This window comes from Platichthys flesus, chromosome 11, assembly GCF_949316205.1.
Source record: "Platichthys flesus chromosome 11, fPlaFle2.1, whole genome shotgun sequence".
Classification (NCBI taxonomy): Eukaryota; Metazoa; Chordata; class Actinopteri; order Pleuronectiformes; family Pleuronectidae; genus Platichthys; species Platichthys flesus.
Genome location: NC_084955.1, coordinates 26,597,595 through 26,620,448, shown reverse-complemented (window position 1 = coordinate 26,620,448; position 22,854 = coordinate 26,597,595). Strand labels below are relative to the sequence as shown.

General features: G+C 44.4%; 1 protein-coding gene across 1 annotated transcript; it reads right to left on the bottom strand.

The window, feature by feature from the left end:
• Positions 1-16,910: 16,910 nt before the first annotated feature.
• On the bottom strand, positions 16,911-21,676 carry plin6 (perilipin 6). The gene is made up of 6 exons (XM_062398978.1): positions 21,454-21,676; positions 21,112-21,194; positions 20,349-20,586; positions 19,836-20,017; positions 18,742-19,008; positions 16,911-18,405 (listed from the first exon to the last, which is right to left on the bottom strand). The coding sequence occupies exons 1-6, from the start codon at positions 21,641-21,643 to the stop codon at positions 18,010-18,012; spliced, it is 1,356 nt and encodes a 451-aa protein (XP_062254962.1). The 5' UTR covers positions 21,644-21,676; the 3' UTR covers positions 16,911-18,009.
• Positions 21,677-22,854: the final 1,178 nt, after the last annotated feature.

The following is a 22,854-nucleotide window of genomic DNA, read 5'->3' as shown; positions in this document are numbered from 1 at the left end:
CGGTAGGTGTTATGCAGGTTACAGAGGTTATATAGCTATCCTTAATAGAGGTCAAACATGTTATAAATGTTATACCTAGATTATATATATATATATATATATATATATATATATATATATATGCAGGGTACAGATGTTAAATAGTGTGTATTGCATTGTATACATAGTTTGTAGAGTTTGTATAGGCACATATTATGAGGGTGATAAAGGTGTGGTATCAAGTCTCAGGAACCTGCTGCTGATTTCCTCTTTCTTTTTTACGTGTTTTGTTTTTTATTCTCTGGTTTTACTCCTTGAACGCTTTTAATAACAACAAAGTAATTAAGATCTTTATTCTACTAGTTTGTTTTGTTTGTATTCATTAACGTAACTTTTAATGTTATTTGATGTAACACAGATGAGGGATTTTTTCTATAACTTCACCTCAGGGCCTCGAGCAGGTAATTTGACTAATGTTGTTAGTAATGATATTATTATTGAGATGAGGGAAAGTTCCAAACAAATCACAGTCCGACAAAATTTTATATTCAAATCCTATTTGTGCTCTGACCTTTTCAAACTAAAACCTTCAGATGTGACTAACACAGCAGAGATTAATCAGGAAGTAGATCACAAAAAAACATGAAGAAAAAGAAAAAAAGACTTGAAAATAAACAGATGAAGAAAAGAGGAGAAGTAGAAACAAGACTGTGTGTCATACATACTCCACCCGGGCAGGTGGCGGTACGCTCCACAAATATTATGTTGCACTTCTTTGTAAAAGCCAAAGAAGAAGAGACGGAGGCCAGAGACAAAAGAAGAAGAAGAAACCGGAAATGAAAACTTCACGTTTCTTTACTTTCTACAAAATGTCATCTTTGACTTTAATCTTGTTCCACTTTGATGAAAAAACCCGGAAGTGAAGGTGAGTCAGAGAAGCGGACTGACAGGAAATAACGCGAGTGTTGAATCGATGTTGTTGGAGGAATAGGATTATTATAAAAGGATTGTCTGCAACTATTTCATTTGCTTTGTCACTTTACTTTAGCGGATTGGTCTCAAGACCTTTCCTATTGGTCGTCTGACAGACGGTTATGAACAAAAGAACAAAACATTATGATATGATCCAAATACTGAAAGAGTGTTTCATTTATTTGTGTGTGTGTGTAAGCCTAACCCTAACATAAGGGGAATACGAAGTATGGGATGCATATTCGATAATTAAATAAAGTGAGGACCAGAATAAAAATGTCAACATTAGTTCACAGTCTGTCTCACGCACATTATTAAGCGAACTCGACTTATTCGACGTCGAAACCATCGGTGCAGATTAATCGACTAATCTGTAAAATAGTTGACAGATGAATCTATAGAAAAATAGTGGTTAGTGGCAGCCCTTGTTAATATACTAGATATGATGATATCATGTAGTCATCATATCATTTAATGAGTGTTTATTCAGCAGCTTCTTATTGACCAGTCATGAGACATTTGATAGTATCTTTTTATTTCAGGAGACAGTTCTGTCCCCAACATGGAGACAACAGAGGACGGTTCTGTCCCCAACATGGAGACAACAGAAGTCAGCCTCAGTCAGCAGGTAACCAGAGTCACATCACATTTGGATTAAGTCAAACTAAAAGACAGGGTCCACTGATGTTTGTTTATTACAGCTTGTACTCTATGTACAGAGGTGTCAAAACTATTCACTACTCAAGTAGAAGTATAGATACTAGGGTTTAAAAATACTTCTGTAGAAGTTGAAGTATCAACTCAAGCTTTTTACTTAAGTAAAAGTGTAAAAGTACTGGTTTCAAAACTGCTAGTATAAAAGTAAAAGTAATGTAAAGGAATTTTTTTTTTCCATTAAGGACAAACTCTTAAGCTGTGTCTAAGGGCCTATAGTGCACTACCCCACCTCCTCCAAAAAAATCATTTTTCTAAAGGCCATAATGACTATAATGTTATATCAAAATGTTATGATGAAAAATGTAGGATGCACTAGGCTACACGTTTCAGCTGCATATATGCCCATTAAAAATGATGACATACATTACAATGAAAATACATTAAAGTACCATATATGTACTACTGAGCATTAACATGCGTTTCGAGGAGCGGTAGACATGATAACTAGTTGCCAATAAGTATTGTAACAGTGCAAATAGTCAAACTTCAATGGAACATTATCAATAACCTTTATTGGAAGAGAGGTAGGGCTGCTCAATTATTCAAAATTTAGTCGTGATTTTGATTATTGGGTCAAACGATCAAGTTGAAACGATTATTTGCCATTTTTTACGAAAGAGACGCACATGCACAATTCAGTCCTTCCCCCAAAGCATCCGGCGGCTCAGCTGACTGGCTCTCACTGTCAAGCAGCAGTAAAGTGAAGGAGGCGAGTTGTGTGCAGTGACCGGTGGTGAAAAAGACAGCGCGAGTGGAAAAGCAGGGAGGGTCCCCCCCGTCTGACCCCGGTTGTGTGGTGGCCTCGGTCTGGCCGTCATCCTGCGCGAGCGGCTGGCACCCAACTCAAACTCTACTCCGGAGGGAGGTGGGGCTGTCTCCTGCCCTGCTCTGACCTCGCACGATGACAAACAGAATGAAAACAAGCCAAAATGAAATAGGAGTACTTCGTTACTTGACACCTCTGTCTATGTTTAGTATAAACTTCATGTGCTGTATATAACTGATCAAATATTATTTTTAAGCTGAACCTTCTCCAGATAGTCCACGTTTACTTCCTGTGTCTCCAGCGAAACATTGATCACGTCTGTCTCATCGTTTCCCCGTCCTCCTCCTGTTCTTCTTCTTCCTCTTCCACCTCCTCATCTTCTTTCTTTTCCACCTCATCCTCTTCTTCCTCTTCCACCTCCTCCTCCTTCTTCTCCTCCTTCTCTTCCACCTCCTCAGTGCTGCAGCTGTGACACCTCCTCTTCCAGGTGTTGGTGTGTGGACTGTGGTGAGGCTCTGTGTGACGACTGTGTGTCGGCTCATCGTAGAGTCACAGTAACCAGATCACACCGGATCCTCAACCAGCCGTCAGGTCAGACCCCCCGCCACCCACCCCCCCCCCACCCACCCCCCCCCCACCCCCCCAAAAGCTGCTGATGTCACTTCCTTTATCTGAGGATCGGGGCGTTCTCTCTCTCACCTGCTCGGCGTCTTTGTTTGTCTCCTCAGGAAACGTCTCGACTCTTCCTACCAAGTTCTGCAGACTCCACCCGTCTGAGCCGCTCAAACTTTTCTGCCGCACATGTTTCCAGTACACCTGTCGAGACTGTCAGCTGATTGGTCACATGAACCACAGGTACACGCCTCCCACGGCCGCTTTAATAAAACAAACGGCTCCTTAGATTGGTCCGGTGAGATGATGAAGAACTTCAGCATCGTTTCTATTGTCTGAACACTTCTATAAATACGACCATTCACCGTTAATTATGGAAGAGAAGTGAAGAAGCCTCTGTTTGAATCCCATGATGAGGCTTCTATAATGAGCTGTAGTTTGACACACACTGACTGAGGACCCACTCTGTCTCTGAAGACATACTGTCTCTGAGGACTCTCTGACTGAGGACAGACACAGACTCAGAGCATTTGGTGTTTTGGTGACAGGATGAGTCAGGGCCTCTGCAAACAGAGTGATTGAGATGTAGAAGTCACAGTATAGAGTCACTTTGGTGAGTGTTCAGGTCCCGGGGGGGGGGGGGGGGGGCTGTCAAAAAGTAAATCTGGAAACCATCTGTCCCCAAATAAATATTTGTTTCACAGGATGAAGCTACTTAAACAGAAGGATAAGGGTAATACATCTGTCTGGATGAATCTCCCAGTCTTCAGATCCACCTGCAGGTGCATCCTATCACCAAAGTACCAAACGTGAACTGGACTTTTAACTGCACTTGCATGGTAAAGTAGAGGCCTATGTTTGAGCCCGGCTCAAAGACTGGGACAAGGAGGGAGGGGAGTTGACAACAGAGACATTTATTTAAACAAACTTAATTTAGTGTCCAGGTTAGGCTGGAGGGGGTCGTCACTCTTCAAACTAAAGAAGTTAGACTACGGCTTCCACGATGCGCCCGCCTGTTTAAACATTACAACATGAAAGAGCCATGTGTGGTAAGTCTGTTTAACCGTAGAAACAGGGGCGGTGCAACATGGTGGACTCTGTAGATACAACGGCTCCTTCTGAGCTAACAAGAACACCATGACTCAGATCAGCTGACTGCATCTCGTCCTCTCAGGTATCTGTTCGTCAGTGATGCTCTGAACCATACCAGGAAGCAGCTGGTGACCTGGACTCAGCCAATCAGAGCGCAGGGAGACACAGCGAGTCGGAGTCTGAAGGACATGCAGACCAGGTACGGCCCTGCCTGTCTGCCGTCTCCACGCAGACAGGCAGCTGTAAATATAAGCATGTTGTGTTTCAGGCTGCAGCAAATCAAGGAAGGTGAATTTCAGCTGGAAGCGGAGCTGGAGAAATCGTTCAACATCTGTGCTCAGCTCCTAAAGAACAGGATGGACAACCTGATGGAGGAGGTCAAGGTAGCGTCACGTGACCTGCAGACAGCTGATCCCATGACCCGTTGATGGATAGAAAATGACCTGGTAACTATAATCAATGAAGTTCTTGTAATGAAGATTGAATTTTGTGTCGGTATGTGAGCAGAGGGAGTTGAAGAGTGAGAGTGACTTGATTCAGAAGCAGATGGAGAAACTGAACCAGCTGCAGAAGAAACAGATTCTGGTGACTGAGAGTTTAGATCGAGCTCAGAACGTCCAGGACCTGCAAAGCCTGTTCAGGTGCTGCACTCAGGTGAGACCTGGCCCTTCATCCACACTAACACACCTGACACCACATGACCATTCACGCACATTGGTCATGTGATGCAAACAGGAAGTCAATGTTCTGTATTTAAATAAAAATCTTTTCTAGTCTAGATGATGACTCAAAGCTCTTAACAGTTTACTTGGCTTCTCATGTTGAAGTTATCCTTCAAGATGTCTACCCTCATCAATGCTGCTAACAACTTTAATCTGATGATGTTTCCTTCACGTGACATATGTTGACTTGTGTCCGTCCTGGGAGACGGGTCCTCACATGTGTCTCTGAGGTTTCTATGTATTTGTACCTGTTAACAGGTTTTTAGTAGTTTGTCCTGACTCTGGTTGAGGGTGAAGGACAGAGGATGTCTCACCATGTTAAAGCTCTATGAGACAAACTGTGATTTGTGAATATGAGCTATATAAAATACAATTTGATTGATTGCCAATTACTCATTCACACACACATTCACACGGTGCATCTATGGGCAGCACTTTTTCTATTGGGGCAATTCAGCATTCAGCATCTTGCCCAAGGACAAATCGGAATGCACATGGGGAAGACTGTCATTGAACTGCCGACCTTCTGGTTAGGCTCCACCCCCCCCCCCCCCCCCCCAACCACAGCCGCCTCCCAAGTAGATTGTCTCCTCTGCAGTAGGTTCCTTGGTTACAGAACGTACTATGAACAGCGATGATTCATTTTTTGAACTGATTTGAAACAATTAGTTTTATCATCAAGGCTGGAAACGCTGAAAGAGTGTGGGCGGAGCCTAACTGTGATCTTTCCTCCCTGAGCTCGTATCTGCTCCGGTGATCAACAACATGATGTCAGAAACATCCGGAACAAATTCACAGTGCACATTTTTTATCATAACTGAAGAATTTATTGACTCATCTTGACAAAATAGACTTTAAACCCTTTTATTACATTCCCTCAGTCTTCACTATGGCACGAGTCAGGATCTAAACTAAAAGTACATTAGTTGGTAGAAGTAAACAACCACTAGTCTGTGAATTTATTTTTGTGTCTGTTCTGAATTAATTGGTCGAAACTTAAACAAAAATTGTAATTGTAAACAAAACAGAGTTAAGCAACCACTTGTTATTGTTTTCTTTCTGCAGGTGAAGGCTCATCTGAAGGATCTTCAGGATCAGGACCTGTCTCCTCCTGAGACCATGCAGCTGCTGCAGGTCACCGTCGACCGCCAGTCGCTCGATACGCTTTTAAACTTTGGTGAGCTGTGTTCATCTGATCATTTTATATCTGGAAATAATGAGTAACAGCGGTGACCAAAGCATTCTGAAAACATGTCTCATGAACATTAATGTACACTGGTCATGTGGTGTAAACAGGAAGCAGTTGGTTGCTTAATTACAGAAAATTATCTGAAGGAGAAACAGTGATGGTGAAAACGACACCCAGCTGTACATATAAGAAGCTGATGAATCTAATCACTGAATCCAACTTCAGGAACATCTCAAGAACACCTTGGTCTAGACCACACACAACTTCTTACTTCTAAATTCAGACTGAGCTCATTGTAATTGTCCTTAAATATCTCTCTCTCTCTGTGTGTGTGTGTGTGTGTGTGTGTGTGTGTGTGTGTGTGTGTGTGTGTGTGTGTGTGTGTGTGTGTGTGTGTGTGTGTGTGTGTGTGTGTGTGTGTGTGTGTGTGTGTGTGTGTGTGTGTGTGTGTGTGTGTGTGTGTGTGTGTGTGTGTGTGTGTGTGTGTGTGTGTGTGTGTGTGTGTGTGTGTGTGTTAGGGCTGACTGCTTCTTAACTATGGAAACAGCAGAGGTGTGAAAGTATTCACATTCATTACTCAAGTAGAAGTACTAGGATTTAAAAAGACTTCTGTAGAAGTTGGAGTATCAACTCAAGCTTTTTACTTCAGTAAAAGTACTGGCTTCAGAACTATTTAAAGTATAAAAGTAAAAGTAATGTAAGGGGACATTTTTTTCCATTAAGGACAAGCCGCGTCTCAGGGGCCTTTAGTGCACTACCCCCCTCCTCAAAAAAATCATTTTTCTAAAGGCCATAATGACTATATATTAAAATGTTGGATGCACTAGGCTGCCCGTTTCAGCTGCATATATGCCCATTGAAAATGATCACATTTTATTACGATGCAAATACATTAAAGTACCATATGTGTACTACTGAGCATTAAAATGCGTTTCATAGAGAGGAAGTAAAAGTCATAACAAGGTTTCCGTAGGTGAACAAGCGGAAGGATCATTACCGGTACAGCCTGATTCGACTGCATGGCACCCAAACCCCCCCCCCACCCGTGCTTAGGGTCTCGCACTGCGCCCCAGGGCCAGCGTGTCTACCGCGGCCGAAGTATTTGTAATTCGTTACTTGACACCTCTGGCAAACTGTGAAAACACAGAGTTTGTCTGGTCTCAGCTGATCAGAGATCAGCGCCTCAGCTTCTTGATCAGAGCAGAAGCTGCAGTTGGTTTCCACCGAGCTTCAGTATCTGTGTTCGCCGAGTGGACGGGCTGTAGGATTTGAACATGTCTCCATTCTGCTCCTGTGATATCATCAAGTGTCCTCAAGCCCCGACATTCATATTCAACTCCAAACAAGGACCTTTTAGCCGTTTTAAGTTTCTGTTATTTTTTTGTAGGTTTGAAGAACCCCCCCCCCCGACTGACTCTAACCGCTGGAGTTAGACATTTCAATTCAAGTTATTCATAAATACTTTTTTAATCTTTTCAGTTGTTTGATTGTTCCATTTATTAATTTCAGAAACGATGAGATGTGAATTTAAGCACATTCCAATATCAACTAGTGGATTGGTTATATCAGCTGCTCACACGGCATTGTTTTATTTTCCAGGTAAACTTGAAGTCGAGAAGATTCCCTTCTCCATCCCACAAACCTCCAATCAGAATCCTCCTCCCACCTCAACCTGTCCTACACCCTCCAGCATGCCCCCATCTCCCCAAACCACTGCCACCAGTGTCACTGCTCCCCCCATTTCAGTCAGTGGTTCTTCTGTATTGTTACAGTTGTCCACTCAGTTGAGTCTTCTTCCCGCCTCCGGCCAAAACCTCAACCAGCCCACCCCTCCTGTGACAACAAGCTTGGCAGTTACCTGCACTAAGCATGTCCCCCCTCTGTCCTCCTCAACTCTAGAGTCCGGGTCTCCTTCGCAGAGAAACACTAAAGTAGTGATGATGTTGAATCCAGTTTCTTCTCTAGTCAGTCGGAAGCATATCACATCCAGTTCTATCCAGTTGACAGATCAATCTTCATACTGCACAGTCCTCAAACCAGCTCTGGTTCTGAAACAAACAAGTGTTTCTGATCAGAACCAGCCTTCCACCGCCTGCTGGCCCCACAGTGTCTCCGCTGTCATGCCTCACTTGGGGCTTGAAAGAAACTCTGCATTGCCTCTGGGCAGAAGGTCGGTCCCAGCAGAGAGCTGTCAGTGGAGACGTCATGTGTGCTCTGCAGGACACTCTCATCGTGTTGGACAGGGACACAAAGTGCTGCCAAAGCACCACAATCTGACACACAGCAGCTCGGCACCTCCGGCCCAACCCACTCTCATGTGTGACACATACGGTAAAAGGTCTGAGGTTCCTTTTTCCTCCTCTGTGAAACACCGGTCGATTCCAGTGATGAAGGCAGTGGCCGACTCTGCCTGTGATCACACAGAGCAACAGAGGTCAACAAGGCAGGAAGAGCCGCCTGGAAACAGACCCCCCTCCACCCTGTGTGAAGAAACCAAACCCCCCTCCACCCTGTGTGAAGAAACCAAACCCACCTCCACCCTGTGTGAAGAAACCAAACCCCCCTCCACCCTGTGTGAAGAAACCAAACCCACCTCCACCCTGTGTGAAGAAATCAAACCCACCTCCACCCTGTGTGAAGAAACCAAACCCCCCTCCACCCTGTGTGAAGAAACCAAACCCACCTCCACCCTGTGTGAAGAAACCAAACCCACCTCAACCCTGTGTGAAGAAACCAAACCTGCCCAAATCAAACCCACCTCCACCCTGTGTGAAGAAACCAAACCCCCCTCCACCCTGTGTGAAGAAACCAAACCCCCCTCCACCCTGTGTGAAGAAACCAAACCCACCTCCACCCTGTGTGAAGAAACCAAACCCACCTCCACCCTGTGTGAAGAAACCAAACCCACCTCCACCCTGTGTGAAGAAACCAAACCCCCCTCCACCCTGTGTGAAGAAACCAAACCCACCTCCACCCTGTGTGAAGAAATCAAACCCACCTCCACCCTGTGTGAAGAAACCAAACCCACCTCAACCCTGTGTGAAGAAACCAAACCTGCCCAAATCAAACCCACCTCCACCCTGTGTGAAGAAACCAAACCCCCCTCCACCCTGTGTGAAGAAACCAAACCCCCCTCCACCCTGTGTGAAGAAACCAAACCCACCTCCACCCTGTGTGAAGAAACCAAACCCACCTCCACCCTGTGTGAAGAAACCAAACCCACCTCCACCCTGTGTGAAGAAACCAAACCCACCTCCACCCTGTGTGAAGAAACCAAACCCACCTCCACCCTGTGTGAAGAAACCAAACCCACCTCCACCCTGTGTGAAGAAATCAAACCCACCTCCACCCTGTGTGAAGAAACCAAACCCACCTCCACCCTGTGTGAAGAAACCAAACCCACCTCCATCCTGTGTGAAGAAACCAAACCCACCTCCACCCTGTGTGAAGAAACCAAACCCACCTCCACCCTGTGTGAAGAAACCAAACCCACCTCCACCCTCTGTGAAGAAACCAAACCTGCCCAGAGCAAACCCACCTCCACCCTGTGTGAAGAAACCAAACCTGCCCAAATCAAACCCACCTCCACCCTGTATGAAGAAACCAAACCTGCCAAGATCAAACCCACCTCCACCCTGTGTGAAGAAACAGAACCTGCCCAGAGCAAACCCACCTCCACCCTGTGTGAAGAAACCAAACCTGCCCAAATCAAACCCACCTCCACCCTGTGTGAAGAAACAGAACCTGCCCAGAGCAAACCCACCTCCACCCTGTGTGAAGAAACCAAACCTGCCCAGAGCAAACCCACCTCCACCCTGTGTGAAGAAACCGAACCTGCCCAAATCAAACCCACCTCCACCCTGTATGAAGAAACCAAACCTGCCCAGAGCAAACCCACCTCCACCCTGTGTGAAGAAACCAAACCCACCTCCACCCTGTGTGAAGAAACCAAACCTGCCCAGAGCAAACCCACCTCCACCCTGTGTGAAGAAACCGAACCTGCCCAAATCAAACCCACCTCCACCCTGTATGAAGAAACCAAACCTGCCCAGAGCAAACCCACCTCCACCCTGTGTGAAGAAACCAAACCCACCTCCACCCTGTGTGAAGAAACCAAACCTGCCCAGAGCAAACCCACCTCCACCCTGTGTGAAGAAACCAAACCCACCTCCACCCTGTGTGAAGAAACCAAACCTGCCCAGAGCAAACCCACCTCCACCCTGTGTGAAGAAACCAAACCTGCCCAGAGCAAACCCACCTCCACCCTGTGTGAAGAAACCAAACTCGTGGAGGAGAAATCGACTTTCAACAGACCAACCTTCATCGTATCTGAGGAAACAGAACCTGCAAAGAAGAGACCAAACTTTAACAAACCATCATTCATTGATTCTGAAGGAACAGAATCTAGAGGGAAACGAGCTCAAACAACAGACAGAACTGCTGAAGATCTGAGCTCTGTGATTGGACTGCATGACTTCTGTCTGAGCAAACGTCAGCCCAGAGTGTCACTACTCAGACTGCCATTGTCCCTGCTACCAACTCAACGTTCACTCCCTGGTGTTGTCACCAGAGATGCTGACGATGAGACTTCCCTGGAAGAGCTGGATGAGGACTGTCAGGTGGGAAGTCACGTGTCAATCATGATGTTTGAGCCAATAATCTGGACCAGGCAGCATTAACACATTAACCAGCTAAACAACTAGCGTTGCTCTCTTGTGTTTCAGTCCCACATCAGTGACATCTCGGAGGACTTTGGGGATTTCACAGAACCTCTTTCGTCTCCTGAGTCTCCTGTGACACTAGAGATAGTTTACTGCTCAGCATGTGGATCTGATAACAGTTCAATAATCTGCTCATCCTGCGGTCGAGGATATCACAGAGACTGTCATATTCCCCCTGTTGGACCTGACATGTGGTAAGAATCAGTGAAGCTTGTGAGGTTTGGGGATTTCTGCAGTATTTACATATTTACATTTAAGTTGGAAAAAGGGGTTTTCCAAAGTGACTTGCATTATTTCAATAGGAGAGCTGTATCCATCCATTGAGACAAAGAGTAGAAGAACAGGTGAAGAAGTCCCAGTCAGGTCATGTAAGGATGTTAGAGGTGAAAGGAGAGGAGCTTCAGGAGTTAATTAAAGACCGAGAGATTGTCTTGCTCTCTGTAGACCGAGTTACCAATAGTGAGTAAGTATGATTCAGGAGTTCATCAATGAAGTTGCTGGATCACCAGTCAGAGTATCACTGAGCATGAAGGGAGGAGTCCGAAAACAGAACTATGGTCTGAACTAGTAGCTGGAGACCTGCTCATCAAACATGACTCGTTTTCTCATGATTAGGCTGAGGTGAGAGCAGAAGAGGGGATTCTGATGAGAATGACGTCATTCATTGGCCGAGGTGATGAAGAGTTCAGTCTTTGGAGAGGTTTAGGTGAAGGTGCCATTCCTTCATTTCTGTATATACAGTTGGGTTCATAAATATTTGGACATTGACACAATTTTCATCATTTTGGCTCTGTACACCACCACAATGGATTTGAAATGAAACAATATGAACGTTAAGTGCAGACTTTCAGCTTTAATTTGAGGGTGTTTACATCCAAATCAGGTGAACAGTGTAGGAATTACAACACATTTTCTATGTGGCCCGCCCTTTTGAAGGGACCAAAAGTAATTGGACAAACTAACATGATCATAAATTTAATTGTCACTTTTAATACTTGGTTGCAAATCCTTTGCCGTCAATGACAGCCTGAAGTCTGGAACCCATAGACATCCCCAGACGCTGGGTTTCGTCCCTGGTGATGCTCTGCCAGGCCTCTACTGTGACTGTCTTCAGTTCCTGTTTGTTCTTGGGTCGTTTTCCCTTCAGTTTTGTCTTCAGCAAGTGAAATGCATGCTCAATTGGATTCAGGTCAGGTGATTGACTTGGGCATAGCATAACATTCCACTTCTTTGCCTTAAAAATTCTTTGGTTTCTTTCGCAGTATGCTTTGGGTCATTGTCCATCTGCACTGTGAAGCCACATCCAATGAGTTCTGAAGCATTTGGTTGAATATGAGCAGATAATATTTCCCGAAGCACTTCAGAATTCATCCTACTGCTTTTGTCGGCAGTCACATCATCAATAAATACAAGGGAACCAGTTCCATTGGCAGCCTAACCCTAACCCTAACCCATCCCCACGCCATTACACTATGTCCACCATGCTTCACTGATGGGATGGTATGCTTTGGATCATGAGCAGTTCCTTCCCTTCTCCATACTCTTCTCTTCCCATCATTCTGGCACAAGTTGATCTTTGTCTCATCTGTCCATAGGATGTTGTTCCAGAACTGTACAGGCTCTTTTAGATGTTTATTGGCAAACTCCAATCTGGATTTCCTGCTTTTGAGGTTCACCAATGGTTTACATCTTGTGGTGAACCCTCTGTATTTACTCTGGTGAAGTCTTCTCTTGATTGTTGACTTTGACACAGACACACCTACTTCCTGGAGAGTGTTCTTGATCTGGCCAACTTTTGTGAAGGGTTTTTCTTCACCAGGGAAATAATTCTTCTGTCATCCACCACAGTTGTTTTCCATAGTCTTCCGGGTCTTTTGGTGTTGCTGAGCTCACCAGTGTGTTCTTTCTTTTTAAGATTGTACCAACAGTTGATTTGGCCAAACCTAATGTTTCTGATATCGCTCTGGTGGGTTTGTTTTGATTTTTCAGCCTAATGATGTCTTGCTTCACTGATAGTGAAAGCTCTTTGGACTTCACAATTAGAGTTGACTGCAACAGATTCCAAACACAAATATCTCACTTGAAATGAACTCTGGACCTTTTATCTGCTCCTTGTAAATGAAATAAGGAGGGAATAACACACACCTGGCCATGGAACAGCTGGGCAGCCAATCGTCCAATTACTTTTGGTCCCTTAAAAAGGGGTGTGCCACAAATAAAATGTGTTGTAATTCCTACACCGTTCACCTGATTTGGATGTTAATACCCTCAAATTAAAGCTGAAAGTCTTGATTGTTTCATTCAAAATCCATTGTGGTGGTGTACAGAGCCAAAATGGTGAAAATTGTGTCAATGTCCAAATATTTATGGACCTAACTTTATGTCCCAGATTGTGTTGAGACCTTGGATCTTCTGGCAGGAATAGTTGGGTGTCATCTACCTGACATGATGACCATCTGAGGAGATAAGCGTTTCATATTGTTGAGAGAAGGTTCCCCTGCCCTGAGCCGTCTGCTCCAGGTCAGTGAAACACATTCAACCTTATTTACTACATAATCTTGTAGCATTGCTCAGTGCAACTAAAAATCTCCTAAATGAAGATTATTTGTTCAGAACAGAGAAGTTAGTTGTTTTGCTGGATTATGCACTTTAATTCAATTCTATAGCGCCACATCATAATATACGGTGTCTTTTCATCCCTCCTCTTTGTCTTACAGGACAGAGTGGAACTGTTCACTATGTCAGGACCTGTCGGACCCTTCAGACCCCTACAGATCCAAGAGACCGAAGATTCCCCAGGGTCCCTGTCTCAGTCTAATGGACCAGAGGGTCAGAGTTTGCACACACCAATCTAATATTCCATCAGTTATTGAAGTCGCACCAAAAACATTTATAGTTTTCTGGTATCAGCTGCAGATGTTTTAAACTGTTGTTTTGTTTCAGAGGTGTGAAAGTGTGCTGCTGCACCTGAAGGTCGAAGGCTGCAGTCGACTCTCTAAGGTCAGTTCATCCACAGTGACACTGTGGAGCTTGTGTGTGGTGACTGTGAACCTGAGGTTCATCTATATGAGAGCGCTGTTCACCACTGAAGAGTCTTTAACCAAAGACGCACTGATCTATTACATTTCATTTAGCTAACACAGAGTTATCAAAGTTAATAGTCAGGTCGTGGCAGGGAGAGTCTTTCCCTGGAAGGAGAAGTAGTTCAGTCAGGTTTTCAGGTGGTGTGCAGACCTGCACTGAGAGACGTCAGTCAGACAGAGACTCCTGCTGCTTCCTGTGTTTCAGATCGGGGGAAAGAGAGGATTAGTTTGTATCATCAGCATAGATATGGTAGGAAAATCCATGTGAGTGAATGACAGAGAGAGTTGGTGTACAGAGAGAAGAGGAGAGGACCCAGGACAGAACCTTGAGGGACCCCCGTAGTGAGAGGACAAGGTTCAGACACAGATCCTCTCCAAGTTACCAGATAGGTTCGGTCATCGAGGTAGGAAGAGAGCAGGGAGAGAGCAGAGCCTGAGACACCGAGGTCCTGAAGGGAGGAAATGAGGATCTGTGGTTCACTGTGTCAAATGCACCAGAGTTTTTTGGGGGTTCGAAAATGAGGATTGAATTCTAGTTTTGTAAAAAGAGCTTTTTGCTGCAGAATTAGAGGCAGAGAAAGGAGAGAGGAGAGTGAGGAGGTTGTCAAGGTGTCTAGATTTTCACCGTTTCCTTTGTGATGCTCGATAGTGGCTCGGTCGACTCGAGTCAGAGACGGGGCTGGGGATGACTTGGGCTCCTGCCGTGAAGTCAGAGGACAGAGTGAGTCAAGGACGGGGGGGTCCAAGTCTCAGTGGGAGCACGGATGTGAAGCGACTGCTGGGTAGCAAAGGCAGAGATGAAGTCCGTCTTGGGAGCTGACTGGCAGTTCCAGAGGCCCCCTGTGATAAGGTGCTGGGTACGTGTGGAGCGGGGGGGATGGATGTGCGAGGCCGATGAGCACAGGCACAGAAAGTAAAAACAGTTATTCCAATAAAAGGAAACAGAGCAGTGTTATAAACTCCTCTCCTGAAAGACTCAATCTGACGCTTCAAACACTTCCTGGTTTTAAACCAGAGTCCACACCCCCTGCTCATGAGTCAGGCTCCAGTAATAGAAACTCAGCAGAGTTCAACACAAGAGAAACTTAATCTGTGAGTTCACAAAATCTTCTATTTACCAAAACCTGATTAGGACGAAGTGTATTTACCTCAAAGGTTGAAAGTAAAGTAGAACTTAGTCCTTAACAGAATTGGAATAAAGTCAAACACTTTCACACTGACTGGTTTTCTTTAACTCTCAATTGAATGTAAGTCAAAACCGTAAAAACAAACAATCTAGTTGACCTAAGACCAAACCCATTCTATCAGAGAAGCGTATTTAAAGAATATACTCCCGTTTAGCCCGTTTCATTATCTGAACACTGATCCTGGACTCGGCATATCACACAGTAAGTGATCTGGCAGTGTCACATGACGTATTACCTAGACAGGGGGGGAGTTGGCCCAGCATACTACCCACTAAGTCTGCTCCAACAGAACATATGAGTCCTTTTCACCACTGATGAGTTCTATCTTGTTTACAGGTCGGTTGTGTTTGGGTTGGTCTGATGTTGATGTCAGAGCGTCTCACTCTCCATCGTCCTCCTGCTTATCAAACTCCTGTAGAATTCATCCGTGAGGTCTGGAGTCTATTCAGACAGAACACGTCCTCACAGGTAATAAAGACGATCAGTGACTGTATATAAAGATGATCAGTGACTGTATATAAAGAGGATCAGTGACTTTATATAAAGAGGATCAGTGACTTTATATAAAGATGATCAGTGACTGTATATAAAGACGATCAGTGACTTTATATAATGAGGATCAGTGACTGTATATAAAGATGATCAGTGACTGTATATAAAGATGATTAGTGACTGTATATAAAGATGATCAGTGACTGTATATACAGATGATTAGTGACTGTATATAAAGATGATCAGTGACTGTATATAAAGATGATCAGTGACTTTATATAAAGATGATCAGTGACTGTATATAAAGATGATTAGTGACTGTATATAAAGATGATCAGTGACTGTATATAAAGATGATCAGTGACTTTATATAAAGAGGATCAGTGACTGTATATAAAGACTTGATTGTTTTTCAGGATGACCTGATGAATCTACGTCAGAGTTTTCGGAACAAATTAATGGAAACCTTCAAATCAGAGCTTCATCCAGCAAACAGAAAGAAGTTGGATTCAAACCAACGTCATCCAGAGAGTGGCTCCACCAGTGAGTCACTGCTGAAGAAGACAAGGAAGAGGCTGAGGGAGTTTCTGGAGATGAGGGGACACCCAGGACCCAAGAGGACGAAGACAGACAAGACGGATGTTTAACCCAGAAGAAGTCGACCTCTAAACAAGTGTTAATGATATTGAACCTAAATAAAGGAACAAACTGAAGTTCATCTTGTTTAAAACTGTTTCTACTTCCTGCCATTGAGCTGCAGACTCTGAGTGTTAAAAGTTAATTGATTAATTATTGATTTCATACTAAGCGTTATTGATACTTTTGATCTTGATGTTCATTACTTCAGTCTGAGGGTTGTTGGACTGGCTCTAACAAAGATGGTAATTGAACAGATGCACCACTTTATAATCTGTTCTGTGTGAATGTGTTTTTATAGAAATGATCATATGACTGTTCAAGCTGTTTTTTTACTGTGATGCAACAATCAATCACCAATAATAAATATTTCAGTCAGTTGATCTAGATGAATGTTTTGAAGCTCTGTTCAAAGCCCCTTTGAGCCGCTGATTATTTCAACTGAACAGATCAATAATTTTGATCCACTGAGATACAGATTAGAACAAATTAACTGTAAACTGAAAAGTTATTTTCTTTAACGTCAGTTCACGTCAGTTCAGAATGAACGTCTCCACTTCAGTCAGAACGTAAGAGGAACTAACTGAAGTAATCAGGTTTAAATCAAAGTCATGTTCGTCGAAGTTTTTGATATTAAAAAACAATGGATTGATCAGGAAAAGAATCGATAAATGAACTGGTTAACTAACAATTATCAATATATTCTGTCTATTTCTGATAAAACTGACTTTTATCAAACACATTGAATTTGAATCCAGGAAACTTTATTTATAACATTGAAACAGGACAAAACCAATTTTTACAGATTTTACTTTTTGTTTGAAAACGGAGAAAAAAACAGTATTGTTATATTTGTTAATAATGATTATTATTATTGACATAATATATATTTTATTCAAGTGGAAACCGGATGTATGGATCACAAAGCTTCAGTGAGAATCGTTCCTATACAAATGCTGTTTGGAGAATCTCCTTACAGTGATCACTTTAGGTCTTTCATGTTTGGACGTAAAATCTGTTTTATGTAATTTACTGCTCCTCCCTGTCTCTATCATTCATCACTGAACCATCTCCTCTACTTACATCGTTTACTGATTCTGGTGTTTTTACCCTTTACACGCTTTTCTGATCATGTGTGTTTCATGGTGTGTGTGGGAGAGTGTGTGTGTTTGTTACCTAACCCTCCAGCTCTGGGACTATCATGCAATTCATTTATAGTTATCAACCGCCTATAATGATGACTTTGGCCCGGCACAAACGTGATCACCATAAGCAGTTTCCACTGGATTAAAATATAATGAAAAGAAACGTTTGCACAGTCATCATAACTCTCCACTGATGATGTCACAGATTATAATTTTCAGGAATCCAGGTTCAATCAAAAGTACGACACTGGAAACTGAGCCAATGACTTGAAGGACAAACATCTCAGAAAACCCATTTATTCAGTTAGAAGAACTTTTAGTCACATGTCCTGGACTGATTCCAAGCCGTGGCTGAACGTTCTGGAAAAAACAAAAACTTCTTCTGAACGAGTCATCTACTGTCGCACGGAGATCGCTTGTTTAAAATGATCATGAAATCACTGATTTAAAGAGGTGAGGTCCAATCAAATGAATACAAAGCAGAAATCAAAAGTGTGAATTCATTTTTTTGGACTAACTTCAGACTCGCTGTTTTTTTTTAATGAGCGATTTAAACTAATTTGCCAACAGCTCTGTCGGAGAACGTGAACGCACAAACCAGGTCGGGTAGGAAGCTCTGATCACCGGGGACGGGAGGCTGTGATTGGTCGTGGGTTGGCAGCAGTGACCGCTGGTGGGGGAGGGCGGGGTCACACCTCAGTTGGCTGTTGTTATGGCGGTGTCGTTGGGGGAGTTGGGGCTCAGGTACTCGAAGGCCTTCTGGCTCTGAGAGACGAACTGTTTGAGCGGCGTGAGGAGCAGCTCGGCGGCCGATGGCCGGCGGACGACGCTGCTGTCGGAAGGGACGTACGGGTCGTCCATCTCCAGGGCCGCAGGATCCTTTAGGCTGGAGCACCGACCGTTGGGAGGGTCGGGGCTCTGGGGGGCCCCAGAGCCTCTGGCGCGGGAGTAGAGACTCCGGCGGCGACGAGGACGGCCGTCCATCGCCTTCAGGAAGAGGCTGTTAGCTGAGCTGCGTCGAGACGAGCCGTCAAAGGAAAAGTCCTCCTGGCTGAGAAAGTCCTCGACTTCCTGATCGGTCGGCTGCTGCAGCTGAAGATCAACAAATAGACAAACACGTTTCACATGCAGAACCTCCAGAGCATGTGAGGAACATCTCAGGAACATGTTCATGGTTTAGTTCATGTTTGAAAACTGCTTTTAGTTCCCTCCAAAACTAAAAGGACAAACAGAAGCAACATCATGAGAACAGGAAGTTTGACCAGGCTTTACAGGAAGTGACGAACAAGAGGGAGGAGAATGGACATGTTTTGAATAAAACACAAGGTTGAACTGATTTTGCAGAGACCAATTTGACAACATTCAGACACTGGTCAGACACCCGATCCCTTTTCAGATGCGGCTCAGGTGTTTCTCCCCTGGACTCACCAGGTTGTAGAGCGGCGTGGCGTTGATCACCAGCTGCAGGAGGAGCTTGGACAGTTCCTGCAGGTCTCTGAGCAGCTGCTGGATCTGCAGCGGCAGCTCTCGGACCTGACGCACCGGACTCAGCTCCACCAACATGGCTGCCTGACTTTTGATCTGGTTCATGGTCAGCTCTCTGAGATGCTCTGCTCGGTACACCAGTGCCACGAGGAGGTTCTGCAGGTGATGCAGCAGCTCACCGACCAGCTCAAGGACGCGGCTCAGACCCACCTGAATGGAAACAGCAGGAAATGCTTTGTAAGACTTCAAAGGAGTATTCACCTACTTCCTGTTCACTCTCTCTGTTCTTAAAGGTGATCAGAGTCATGTGGGGGTTACAAGAACAAGAAGGGGGGTCAGAGGTCAAGTCTCGGCTCAGAGAAACAAACCAAACCTCTGAGTTGCGGCAGAAAGAGACATGTGATGACAGAGGACATGACAGAGGACATGGGGCTGCCACGACAGTGACGACAGAACCAGTTAGTCCAGGAGCAGACACCTGTTTACCTGAACTACATTACCCAGATTCCCTCAGTCGACTGGGCCTTAGTGTCGGGGTCAGAGCTGAAGAAAATCATTTTCCCATTATTCTCAACATTGCTCTTTCACACAGACTCGAGCTGCCGCTAATGTTTAGTTAAAAATCATAAAATGTGACTTCTTATAATGACACACATAGTTACTTGGATTCAAACTACAGATTTCACAGGTTTGAAAATAAAACGTTAGGACTTGTCTCATCTGTTTTTTAGGACATTGTTAGATGATGTAACTTTCGAGGTGACATCACGTTCCCGCTTTTAACTGAGGCGGCGACCTCAGATCAAACTCAGGAGGCAGATGTTTTAGAATCGAGCTGAAGCATCTTTATCTTCCTTTAGGTTGGAGACTTCCTGTGTGTTCTCCCATAATCCCATGCTGCTTCACCATGTCACCAAACTCTGACCTTTGGCGTGTCATCTGTAGACTAGAGAGACGGCCGGTGGACAAGTGGACAGTGGCTCTGCAGGGGTTTATACTCAGACAGGAAGGACATGGACAGTTTGACATTTTTCCACCTTGTCAGCGGCGTCTCCCAGCGTCCCGGCGGCTGTCAGCAGCTGCTCCCTGACCTTCATCATTCGGTGGTAGAGCTGCAGACTGAGGCTGAGCAGGAGACTCCTCATCCTCGTCCACAGACTGGGCTCGTCATCCTCGTCCTCGTCCTCGTACTCCTGCACCCGCATCTCCCACTCCCGACCTGACCACAACAACAACCACAACAACAACCACAACAACAACCACAACAACAACCAGGAGAAAACAAAGACACCGGTTTTAAGGATGTGAAGCTGCAGCATGGCAGAAACATGAGTTAGCGTCTTGTGTCACACCAAACCTCCGAGTGGACTGTTCTCACTATTCTATTGTATCCATGTTGTTTAGTTTTACTACACTTTATTTTAACTGCTATTATTAAATAACTGTTCCTCATTATTAACTCCTCCCACATCGTGCACCCATGTTTACAGCAGATGTCCAATCACATGACAGAACATTGCGCTGCTTTTCCAGAGAGGCCCTATACTCACGCAGCGTGGGTGGGAGGGGCAGGTAGTAGGCGGTGGCATCCTCCAGACGACTCAGCACGTCGTCCAGTCCTGACGAGGCCGCTCGACCCACCTGAGAGTCCTGCAGCTGCCGCACCGCCACCCGCGCCGCGTCGGCCAGACGCTCCAGCTGATCCAGAGCGCCGTCCAAACCGTCCACCACCCACAGCTGCACGTCGTCCAGGGTCAGGAAGAGGGCGTCCTTGAGGTGACCCACGACCTGAAGAGAGACATCTGTTCTATGAAGTGAGGTCAACATGTCCAGGATCTGTTTATCCAGCTGAACTTATCCTGAAAATCACAGTCAGGCTCAGTGGTCACATGACGCTGGGTATCAACTCATTAAGTTAACTCAGACTTTCCAACTGTACAGTGCAGATAAAAGGGGCGGAGTTTCCTGCATATGAGGATCAAACTGTTGAACAATAAAAACCCGGGGGGGCTGAGATCCATTACACCAACCATACGTTGATTTAAACTTTCCTCAGTCTTCCCTTTAAGGACAGTGTGCACCACACAACAGTGTAGAGTCACTGTGGTGAGGGTTCATGTCCCGGGGGGGGGGGGCCGGCCCCAAGGTAAATCTTGAAACTATCTGTCCCCCAAATAAATATTTATTTCACAGGATAAATCTACTTAACGCATGAAAGTATTAAAGTATGTTTAATACCCTTAAAAGAGTTTAAAGTATATACAAGTTTAAAGTTTATACAGTTTGGTGTTTAAAGCAGTTTTCTTAACGTACCTCATCTGTCGACTGATTCAGAATCGGGAAGTTCTTTTCCAGACTGTCGAGACCGAACTGAGCCAAATTGTTGGCTACTTCAACTGAGGAGAAAACAAACTGCTGCTGTTAATCCACATCGATGCCACGATGTTAGCAATACTGGTTTCATTAGCTGCAGTCGCATTATTGGCAGTGGTAGCATCATTAACATCTATAACTCCATTAGCATTATTAGCAGCAGTAGCATTATTAGCAGTGGTAGCATCATTAACATCAATAACTCCATTAGCATTATTAGCATCATTAGCATCATTAGCAGCATTAGCAGCAGTAGCAGCAGTAGCATTTATCTACACATACTCTGCGGCTCTAGGCTCTGCAGGATGGGTGTGGCTTGCTTCATCGCCACGAGGGAGACGCTGCGAACTCCGACCTCGGCCACTCCTCCCATCAGCCCCAGCAGGGGGTAACGACCTATAACCTCTGAGTACACTGAAGTCACCGACTCCAGTGCCGAGCGAACCAGCGGCAGGCGAGAGACTCTGAGCATGGCGCTGATCTGAGAGCAGGGGAGAGAGATCACGTCTCCTTCAACGTTAGCGGCTAACACGGCGCCGCCCTACTGGCTTAAAGTAATACAACACTAAATAAACTCACTGGTCTCATTGTGACGTCACAAACTCAACTAGCACTAAACACTGAAATGAATCAAGCATTCCTCAAAGGACTAGCATACGGAGAGTAAGAGGGACATTTACATTATTGAGATTAAAGTCAGACATTTTTTCTTTTCACAAAATCTGAGATCTCGTGACGTTTACATTAATCGAGTGACCCGGGGGGGCGGGGACTCGTGTGAACTCACCTCATAATTTTGTAGATAGGACATTTCTCCGTCACTGAATCTGAGGAGAGACGAGCAGAGGTCAGAGGTCGTGACGTCACTAGGCCTCAGCATGAGGCAGTCAGCTGATGGGCTCATAAAGACTCGACTGTTCTGCTGAAACCAGCATGAAACTGAAGAGACTCAAAACGCACAGAGAGCCATTCTTCACGAGCACAGAGACCGTGAAGAAGAAAATCACCTCAAGGCAGGAGTTACAGATCAGCTTCAAAAGAATCCTGATCCTGAACCTGAACCTGAACCTGAACCTGAACCTGAACCTGATCCTGAACCCGATCCTGATCCTGATCCTGAACCTGATCCTGATTCTGAACCTGAACCTGAACCTGAACCTGAACCTGATCCTGATCCTGATCCTGATCCTGATCCTGAACCTGAACCTGAACCTGAACCTGATCCTGAACCTGATCCTGAACCTGAACCTGTTTCTGGTCTATCCTGGATCTGTTCTTTTTTCTAATCTATTAAATTGTTTTCTTTTAGAATTATTGGTATACAATTTTTATTTGATTCATATTGAGCAGCAAGTGTAATTATTTTATTTCTGAAACATGAATATTTGATGATTTTCTTTGTTTGATAACAAAGTTGTTTTTTGAATAATTATCCATAATATAATCTCAAAAATAAAAATCTATGATAAAAAATAAATCAGTAAAAACATTGATGGTGATTAATGAAAATATTGTGTTTATCTGTTTCTACTACTACACTGTAAAATATATGAAGGAGTGAGAGCCACACCCAAAGGCCTGATGGGAGAAAACCTTACATTTTTAAAGAAGATTTAAAATAAATAATAATTAGAATAATTATTATTATTATTTTTCAATTTGACACCGTCATGAATTTTAATT